This window comes from Arvicola amphibius, chromosome 2 (assembly GCF_903992535.2).
Source record: "Arvicola amphibius chromosome 2, mArvAmp1.2, whole genome shotgun sequence".
Lineage (NCBI taxonomy): Eukaryota > Metazoa > Chordata > Mammalia > Rodentia > Cricetidae > Arvicola > Arvicola amphibius.
In genome coordinates, this window is record NC_052048.2 from 17,574,366 (window position 1) to 17,584,952 (window position 10,587).

At 37.2% G+C, this 10,587-nt stretch overlaps 1 protein-coding gene across 1 annotated transcript; it reads left to right on the top strand.

Annotated features, from left to right (window-relative positions):
• The first annotated feature begins 9,427 nt into the window (after positions 1-9,427).
• On the top strand, positions 9,428-10,369 carry LOC119806571 (taste receptor type 2 member 102-like). The gene has a single exon (XM_038318350.1). The coding sequence runs from the start codon at positions 9,437-9,439 to the stop codon at positions 10,367-10,369; it is 933 nt and encodes a 310-aa protein (XP_038174278.1). The 5' UTR covers positions 9,428-9,436.
• The last annotated feature ends 218 nt before the right edge of the window (positions 10,370-10,587 follow it).

The window sequence follows — 10,587 nt, forward strand, 5'->3', positions numbered from 1 at the left end:
TAATCCCAGAACTCCTTTAATCCCAGCACTCAGAATGAAGGTAGATCTCTGAGTTTAAGGCAGTACAGTCTGCATGGTGATTTTCAGGACAACAAGGGATGCAAATTCAGTTCAACATGTTCAAATTATGAAAGATCTTCTTTCATAAAATTATTTGCATCATATTTGAGAAATCATGGGCCAAGAGTCACTGGAAGTTTATGCAAATCAAAAAAACTCCACTATAACCATTCTGCCTAGAGACAAATATACCCTAAGAAGGAGTGAGTAATAATGGCAAGAAACTAAATCAGCTTGATGGAAATATTGGGTAACAGGTATCTGCTTATGAATCTATATTATGTATTCTTGGTTATGGTTGCTATAAATGCATCTTATTTTAAAGCATGCATCTCCTATTCAGCAAGTATATAGGCTGTAATAGTATATACGATATACTCAAAATAGTAGAATTTGTTTATTTACCTATTTTCTTACTTTTCCTGATGATGTAAAAAATGTCTTAATTAAATTAAATTTACAAAGAAAGTTTTATTTCAGCCCACAGTTCAAAAGTATTTTATTCCTTTTTTCTAGCACCATGAAGATCACTGCAGTCTTTTTTTCAAAGTGTATATGCAATTTCATCTTACCTAAAAATGTTAAATATTTATGATGAGCATTTTTGTATTATCTACAATTTGAAACCTTTTAGAGGCAATTGTGGATAGTTATTCTTACCATTTAGAAACAGCTACAATTAGTTATTTATATTCTACTTTTGAACATCAAACCTGTTGGCTGCAAGTGACCCATTTTATATTATACATTGGGGGAGGCACTTGATGTAATTATTTTATTAGATCGTGAAACTATGTTTACTTGAATTAAGGATTTTGAGTTTAGTTATTTAGAACTGAAATAGAGAACTTATTACTTTTGCTCATATCTACAGTGTATAAAATGATTAAGAAGTATGGAAGAACTGTGTTAAAGTTAAACCTTTTCATTGATTATTCTTACCCCAGGGTTTTGAAATTATAGTAGTTACTTTACTGACCCCACTTTATTGATCAAGAATAGCCCTGCAAATTGCAAACATGGCAATCATGGAGCCTATATGGGTCTGTGGAAATATGTTTTGGTTGTTGCTTGGTGGTTTTGTAGAACTCCTAATAGTAGGAGAGGAGATATCTCTGACCCTTTTGCTTGCTCTTGAGACTTTTTCCCTCCAACTGGTTGCCTCATCCAGACTGATATAAGGGTTTGTGTCTAGTCTTATTGTATCTTGTTATGTTTTGTTCGGCTGATATCTCTGGGAGGCCTGCTGTTTTCTGAAGGGAAACAGAGGAGGAGTAAATATGGAGGATATGTGTGTGTGGGTAGGTATTGGCAGAAATGGAGGGAGAGGAAACAGTAGTCGGATATTGTATGAGAGAAAAATTAAAAAAAAAAACTTCAAAACCTTTATCCATATGTTACTTCCAACATTTATGGTGGATATTTGCTTTTTCCACAGTTGCTTTCAACATGTTGGCTGCTTTCAGCAAATGAAAAAAGACTAACATAATTAAAAATAATATAATAATATAAAACTATGGCCTTTCTATTGAACTATGGTGTACATCTGCATAAATGTGTAATTTAAACCAAGCATTTTAAAATTAGTATTATTAGCATACAATGACTATAACAAAATAAAATTTTTCTATGATTATATTATTGTGGCTTCCTGGTGGTACTGGTAAGTGGTATTCCAGAACTGTAATGAATAGTACATTGAAGATAAGTCACTTTACATTCTGATGACCTATAAATGGTTTCTAATCACTGGCCATGATAAATAAAACTTATTGGTATTAACTATCCTAGGTCAGAGATTCTTCAGGTCTAATCTTCATTTTAATTTACTTAAAAACACATAAATGAGTTATATTTGCTGCTATTTTTCTTCCTGAAGTGTCAATCTTTAAGAAGTGCAATGTGTTCATTTTATTCCTTCTAACTTTGCATGCCAACAGGCAAATCACTATCCTTGATATTGGCTGCAATCACTTATAGGTAGGTCTTTATCTATAAATTTAATTCAATCATTCTCAATATGGAATTGCTAGTCACATTATAGAGATGATTGTATCAATTTGGCTAAGTTTTAACTTAGTTCTGATAATCAAACATTATTTGATTTTGAGAAAGATATAAGCCCTTCCAAATCCAAAAGAACTCTGTGTTTTTGGAATCTCTGATATTTTCCCTAAGCATACATTATTCTGATTCATTTTTTTATCAGCCTAATTAAAATCATCCAAATATTATCCAAATGTAATTTTTTCTTATGGTGTGAGAAAATTCTTAAATATGTGGTATTCCTTGTGACAATTTAGTAACTGTTTATTCTTATTTTGTTTATAATCAGTTAATTATCTTTCTTTGGTTGCTGTTAAAGAATGATTCAAATATTAATTCAATGTTTTATTAATATGTTATAATTATTTTATATTATTATCATACATTTAATTAAATTATATATTACAATTATTATTTATTTTAGTTACAGGTCCTATAATTTATTATTACTATTCAATATTTCAGCACTACGTATAGTAAACACTGACCAAAATACTGATCAAATTAGTATATTAAACACTTGCTTCAGAACCAAACCTCACATTCTCATTTTTCTTAAAGAATTGTGCTATTTCTGCTTATATGGTTTGTTGAATAGTCCTGCTGAAATTACCTGATGCGAGCCAGAATGGTTCACAAAACACACAACAAAACCCATATGAAGAGTTTATTAAAGAGAAAGACATGTGCATAGAGGCCTGAGAAAGTTAGTGCAGGGAGAGCGTGGAGTGGACATGTCCAGCTTTTAAAAGCTGCCTAGTGTATGCACACAGGGGCTTCCATAGCTGGGTCATGCATAGGTGATGTGACCATGTTGCATTTATGTCACATAAGGCCTGAGGATCCTGAGTGGCTATGTAATTTACCTAAATGCTTCTTGGTACATGCATGGCCCTGGAACTTGGAAGTGCCAGCCACAGCACTTTGTGGTGGGAAACATAAAACCTGTGGTCACAGATGGGTGTGTGTTGATAAAAGGTTTTTACATACCAATAAACCTCTCCACCAATGCAACAATCCAATCAGACCAAATCAAACTGATTTTTTAAAAGAAAAAGCCCATGTTTAATGGATGCCAGCACTCCTGAGTGCCCTTTCAGGCCCTCAGAGAGGAGATGGGGAAGGAAGACCAGTAATGTACATGTTTGTTCTCTGGGGAGTAGTTTAAATATCCTGTGGGAGTGGTCTTGAACATCATTGAGGAGGGGTCACTTTTTTGGCAGGGTTTCTCGGGGGTGGAGGCTGGACTGAGGAAACTCCCAGGGGAGGGGCTTGTGATGGGACTTTCCACCCAAACATTCAGACTTTTTGGATTTATGGATGCCAGGGGCTAACTGAAGCCTTAACCCAAACATTCCATACTATTTGGGCATATGCATGTCAGCATCTGCCGACCGCCTCGTTACACATCTGGGGTGATGCTTTCAAAAAACATCACATACTCTATAGGTATAGGGGTGCCAGTTCAAGTCTGGCTACTTCTTGCAGGCATGGGGCAACATGGGAAAAGGGAGATGTGAGTGTTGGTGGGCTCATGATTAGCAGGATGTATGGGTGGAGAGGCATCTTATTAACTGCCATCCTGGAGACCTCAGGCATCTGTTTCTAGAGGGAGATGGGAAGGCACATTGCTAGGAGAAAAAATATAGTCATTATCAGCCCTATGAATGGGGCTAGCCATTTGAAGGGTTTTAACTACCAGAAAGAATTGAACAGAGAAGTGCCCTAGTTATACAGGAGAGGCTTGGGTGAATAAGTGAGATACGAGAGCAGATATGCCCTTTTAAGCCAGATTTTAGGTGTTAGGTAAGTGTCCATTTGAGCCAGGAGAGGTGGTACCCATGATGAAGTTCCAGGAGCTAGTGCATGTGCTGGCATTGTCTAGAAGGCCCAATGTAAGTTGGTCTTGGCCTAGAAAGCAGGAGTGACCTGTAAAATATGCTTGAAAATGGGTTGGGTTTAAATAGGCTCTGGAGACTCTTAGTTTTAACTAGACGAGATTTTTTGATAAAGCAGCAGAATGTTTTACCAGGAACCTGTACGTATCTGTAAGACTACTGGAACAGATTTACATCTTGGTGTCATAGCAAAAGACTATGGCTTTAGGTTAAAAAGGAATGAGCTGGTTGTGGTGGCTCACACTGGTAGGATTTGCTGAAAGAGGCAGAGGCAGGACGATCACGAGTTCGAGGCCAGCCTTTTGGTAATAGAGAAGGCAAAGGAATTCCAGATTGTAGTGGGCCCATAGGTTGAATTACCTTGTTGACAGCTCTTAGATCTGTCACCATTCTCCATTTACCAGATTTCTTTTTTACAACCAATACAGGAGAATTCCAAGGGCTGGTTGATTCTTCAATATGGTGAGCATCTAGTTGCTCTTGTACCAGCTGTTCCAAAGCCTGTAATTTATCTTCAGCTAGCGGCCACTGTTTAATCCATATTGGCTTCTCAGTTAGGCATTTTAAAAGTAGAGCTGTTGGTACCTCTAAATGTTTGCTATTTTAGAAGACAATTAAAGGGAGTTAGAAACCCTGAACCTCTGAAGACACACCTGAAATCTGTCAATCCTAGACTATAAAGCCTGTGAAAGAGGCATACCTGTCTGTATTTTTAGCAGGAAACTTAACAAATGAAGTAATGAGTTACCAGTACCTTAAGCCATCAAATGCCATTAGATAGATCTGAGAGGGATAAATGAGGAGAAATGAGATAGCATTTTTAGCAACAAAGGCAATCCCCAGTTGATGTGGGCAGGTCTTCTGTTTTAATAAAGAAACTGCCTTGGCCAGCTCTTAGGTGGGTGGATTAGACAGAACAGGAAAAAGGAAGTGAGGTAGATCGCTCAGACAGATGCCACGCCTCTCTTAAGTTAGTCAGACTGCCATGCCTCTCATCAGAGAGAGAGAGATGCCATGAAGCCAGCCACCAGGCCAGATGCGATGCAGCTCCAGCCCTAGATGGACGTATGTTAGAATCTTTCCGGTAAGGCATCACTTCGTGGTGCTACACAGATTATTAGATATGGGTTAATCAAGATGTGAGTAAGAGGCTGAAACTAATGTGCCAGGCAGTGTTTAAAAGAATACAGTTTGTGTGCTGTTATTTGGGAGCTTATGCTAGCCAGTGGCTGGGAGCCGAGCGGGATGAAAAGCAGGCCTGCCTGTAGCCCCTCACTACACCCAGTCTCTCCATAGTCTTTGGTGAACACCATTTTAAGAAATGGCACTTGCCTTGAGCTGCTGAGCCCAGGAGGCCTGAAGTTTTCCTGGGGTCGGGGGATCAGTCTACTTGTCTTGGCAGGATGAGATGATTGATTCCCCTGGTGTAAAGTCCACAAAGCTGATGAGGTAGAAGGCAACTTTTTGCTGTATGAGTGGCTTTGCTATATCCAAAGACAAGCCTTCAGGTAGAAGAGCTTTTCCAACCATGCATCTTCTTGGAGGAGCTACAAAATGCTGCAGAAGTTGGCATGACTCTCTGTCATAAGAAGGTCTTTTGTTAAATGCCATACTCTTAGATCTGTAAAGGCACTTATGTTTCAGTGTATCATTACCTGATCGGTATATCTAAACTAGACATTGTAGTGTTGAACAGTGGGCCGCGTTCCCACTGCCTAGCTCCTGGCCGCCTGGCTCCTGCACGGCTAGCTTAAAACCCGAAATAACAACACACAAACTGTATTCTTTTAAACACTGCCTGGCCCATTAGTTTCAGCCTCTTACTCACATCTTGACTAAACCATATCTAATAATCTTTGTAACACCATGAGTGGTGTCTTATCGGGGAAGATTCAGCATGTCTGACCTGGTGGCTGGCTCCATCGCGTCTGTTTCCCTGAGGAGAGGCATGGCATCTGTCTCAGAGAGGAGTGGTGGGGCATTGTCTGAGCCATCTACCTCACTTCCTTTTTCCTGTTCTGTCTACTCCACCTGTCTAAATCTTGCCCTATCAAAAAGCCAAGGCAGTTTGTTTATTAGCCAATAAGAATCCTCCATCAAGACATAAGTTAAATTTAGGCATATAGTTTATCCAATTAGATGCCACTTACCAATGCTAGCAGAAGCAAGAAGATTAGAAGGAATATTTCAATAAGTCAAAGAATTTTGGAGATGGAATGTCTTCTTGGTAGAATCAGCCCACATGGGTACTCTTACCAAAGATAGTACTGAGGTCAAAAATGGCAGTTACACATATGTTTGTATTCTTCCAGTGCTATGTAATCTGGCGTTACAAGTTTTTGCAGATTTTAAAACAAGCACACATACACATAGATAGATAAAATAAGCATACTGTGGAAACAAACACACATGCGCACACACAGACATAAAACAAGAATATTGAGGCCACGTTATTTTAACAACCTCTTTTTTAGGAACCTGTGTCAGATGACTAACTTAAAATGCTAGTGCAGGCTAAAGAATCCAGGAAAGCACACAGGTGATTCCATTAAGAACCAGATTGGCAGATGCTATAAGGAAAAATAGAAACATAAGGACAGAACACCTATGCAGTTTTAGAGTGGAAGGACTGGGGAAGTGGATCCACTGTAGAGAGAATCCCAGCATGACCAGATTTAATGCCAGGAATGCAGACAAACAGTAAACAGTTAGAGAAAGAGAGAGGGGTTTGGGGAAGGGGATCAGGAGGGAGAGTGGGAGTGGGAGCATAACATCCAGAAACCATGGACATATGAGGGTATTGTTTACATGCCAACAAAATTTAGTTTAGGAATTAAGGGATGTAATGTGTCAGATAGCCCCAATTAAAAAAATATAGAAGGTAGCCCAATGGTGTTTTCATGACAAAATTGTTCACAAAGAAGAGGTGTACAAAGTCATTAGACATTTAATTATTTGGGAAATTCATACAGGAAATGCTGTCAATAATCCTTTGAGGTCTTCAGTGGTTCCAGTTATATTTAAATAAGTAAAACAACTCACAATGAAGGGATAGCTCATGGACATCAACAATGTGGAAAAGCATTAAGTTGTTCCAGTAATTTATAGCAAATTAAAGGAGTCACTTTAGCAGGAAATTCTGTGATAAACCTCCTCTGAATGTCATTTCAAAAACTTGAATGTACATGAAAGATTTCACATAAAAATAAAAGACCTGTACAAATGTGGGCAATGCTGGAAAGTATTTATGTGTTACAACATCTTTAAATTTATGAAAGAACTCAGGAATCTTACATTACAAATTTTGGGAAACCTCTATTCATATACTTTTCTAGAACACATGATGATAAATAGTAGTATAAAAACAAAGAGACATGTTAAACCCAGAGAATATCAGTACCTTTTATTGTCCCTGCATTAATTTCCAGCCAAAAAGAAAACACAATAGAGATTATAAAAGCAGTGGGATATGAAAAATATGCAAAGGACTCTACAATGACTTGTAGGAGTACACAGAGAGTGATGTTGGTGCAGTTCCATGGTGGAGAGTTTATACAGAAGGCACAAGGCTGGTGACTGATCCTCTAACAAAGAAAGAAAATCAATATACTGGAGTAGGGGTTCAGCAGTTAAAGTACTTGCTGCCCTTGTAGATTACCAGGTCTAATTCCCAGTTCTATACTGTGGGACTGTAACTGCTGTAACTCCAATTCCAGAGATTCCATTGACTGCTTTCGACTTCTTTAGGCTATAGGCATGCATGTAGTATACATACATACATTTATACCCATAAATTAAAATAAGTAAATCTAAACAATTTTAAATTTACAACACTATACATGTATAAACCAATTTTATAGAATCTTTTAATTTATTTTCATTTATTTATTTAAAACCTTTTCTTATTTTTGAAAGTGTCATACATTTATACTCTGTATATCAATCATATTAGTCCACACAATTTACTTCCAAATCTTATATTCTACTTATACAATTTTGGTATTAATAATTTCCAATACCCAGTTAGTGGTACCCATATCCAAATGAATAGACTATAGTCTGATAAGGCATGGATAATCCTCTAAAGTCCATGTCTTTAAAGGAAACTTACTTTACCTACTTGGATGGTCATCAACTTTCAAAACTCTTCCAGTATAGATGGGACTTCAGGCTGCTTTCCCACCTCTGCTGAGATTTTGACAGGCTTGATCTTGTACAGATCTTTTACAGGCCACTAAAGCTACTGTGAGTTGATACATACAATATCCATATCATGTCCAGATATTGCCATCTCACATCCTCATCCATTACCCTTTAATGAAGTTTCCTGAGCATTGAGCAGTTGGAAGTTGATATTCATGACCCATTTGAGATGTATATTCATTCTACCCTGCTACTCAGAATATCTTTTCTATTTCCCCAGCTCCACATAACTAGCTTTTCTGTGCCTGGATTTTAAACTCCATGATGTATATGAATAAGACCATGGAAAAGAGATAGCAAAGATGATATAATTTTAGTAGTGGTAAATATCTTCATGCTCTGAAAATCACCTGATCAACTGTATATGGTTAATAAAATACAGACCTTTTAAAAGGGAGGGGAGGGAAGGGGGAGGAGAAGGGGAGGAGATGGAAATCTTGAATAAAAAAATGAGAAAAAAAGCATAAATCATGTATTTAGGAGAGAAAATATTTTTCTCATAAGACAGTAAAGGTATACTTATTGTAGTCAAGATAAAGTAGTATTGCAAGTATTTTGTTGACACAAATATCAAATTAGTCATTTTCCTGTCTGAACATTTTCTGCATTTTGCTGATTCTCCAGAGAGAGAAAGAGAGAGAGAGAGAGAGAGAGAGAGAGAGAGAGAGAGAGAGAGAGAGAGAGAGAGGACAGAGTGGTAACGATTTTTCACATGAATCTTTTTTTTTTTGTTTTCATCTTCTATTCTCAGTGTTAGAAGGATGAAGCCTGAACTCTGGGGAAAACTGAATTCTTATGAAACAATGTAAATTCATCTCTGCATTTCACCTTAGTCTTCAGTGGCAATATAACCCATGACGTTAGAACTCAAGGATCCCAACCAAATTTCCTTAATCTGAAACCTGATGAAACTGCAAAACAGAATATATCTTGATTTGCATATCAACAAATGTGAATTTGTTTTATTTTCTAAATCATCTGCTGAAGAGTTCAGCCCATGTGTGGACAAACATGTTAGCAAGGACTCTACTGAGTATTGCTGAAAAAAAAAATAACAAGAAAATGTGCAGATTAAATGTCATTCAGGAAATGTTCAGCTTGCTGTATGATCAGCAAATATAGAAGGATCTGGAAAAAAGGAAGAAAGAATTTAATCTCACATTTGGACCACCCATGGGGCACTTGGCCAGCACATGATAGTGCTATTAGACACAGAGCTTTCTCTGAGCATGGAACCTGTTCTGCATAGCTTTGCCACTATAATAATAGTTGCAGAGTTCATTTTTGGGAATTTAAGCAATGGGTTCATAGTGCTGTCAAACTTCTTTGAGTGCATCACTAAACAAAAGCTTTCCTTAATGGATAAGATCCTTCTTACATTGGCGATTTCAAGAATTACTCTAATCTGGGAAATATATATTTGGTTCAACACTATATGTGATCCAGCATTATTTGTGATTGGAATAGAATTACAAATTCTTTATTTTAGCTGGATGCTTTCTAGCCACTTCAGTCTCTGGCTTGCCACAGTCCTTAGCATCTTTTATTTACTCAGAATAGCTAATTTCTCCTGGAAGATCTTTCTCTACTTGAAATGGAGACTTAAACAACTGATTGTGGGGGTACTGCTGGGAAGCTTGGCCTTCTTGCTTGCAAATCTGATAAAAATGAGCGTCACTCTTAAAGAGAAGATCCATCAATATGGAAGAAATAGTACTGTGAATTCCATGGGTATGGGACTTCACCTGTTTTCTGAGCTGATGTTATTCAATATGACTCTGTTCTCTGTAACACCATTTTCACTGGCTTTGTTCTCTTTTCTCCTCTTAATCTTCTCTTTATGGAAACATCAACAGAATATGCAGCTCACTGCCAGAGGACACAAAGATCCCAACACCAAGGCACACACAAATGCCATGAAAATTATAGTCTCCTTTCTCCTGCTCTATGCTACTTATATTCTGTCCCTTCTGACAGCATGGATTGCTGAGAAACATCACAATGAACTGGTTCACATTATTTGTATGATAACTGGATTCATGTATCCTTCAACCCACTCATTAATCTTGGTTCTAGGAAACTCTAAGTTAAAGCAAAATTCTTTTTTGATACTGAGGCATCTGGGATGTAGGCTGAAAGAAAAGAATATACCAACTGCCTAAGGTATCCAGGCAACATACAGTCATGTGTTCTAGATAACAAAGAAATCTATGAGGAGGTAGTTCGAGGACATTTTATTCCTCCCTTTGGCTTCTTGAAATGTGTTATAATTTTTCAAAGAATGTATAGCGTTTTCTTTTACCTAAAAACATTAAGTATACATAATTAATATTATTACTGTGTATAATATGTGTTATCAATGTTTTGAAATTTTTTGAAG

Excerpts from the sequence above, each read along its gene's own strand:
- LOC119806571 (XM_038318350.1), top strand. The coding sequence starts at position 9,437 with ATGGAACCTGTTCTGCATAGCTTTGCCACTATAATAATAGTTGCAGAG.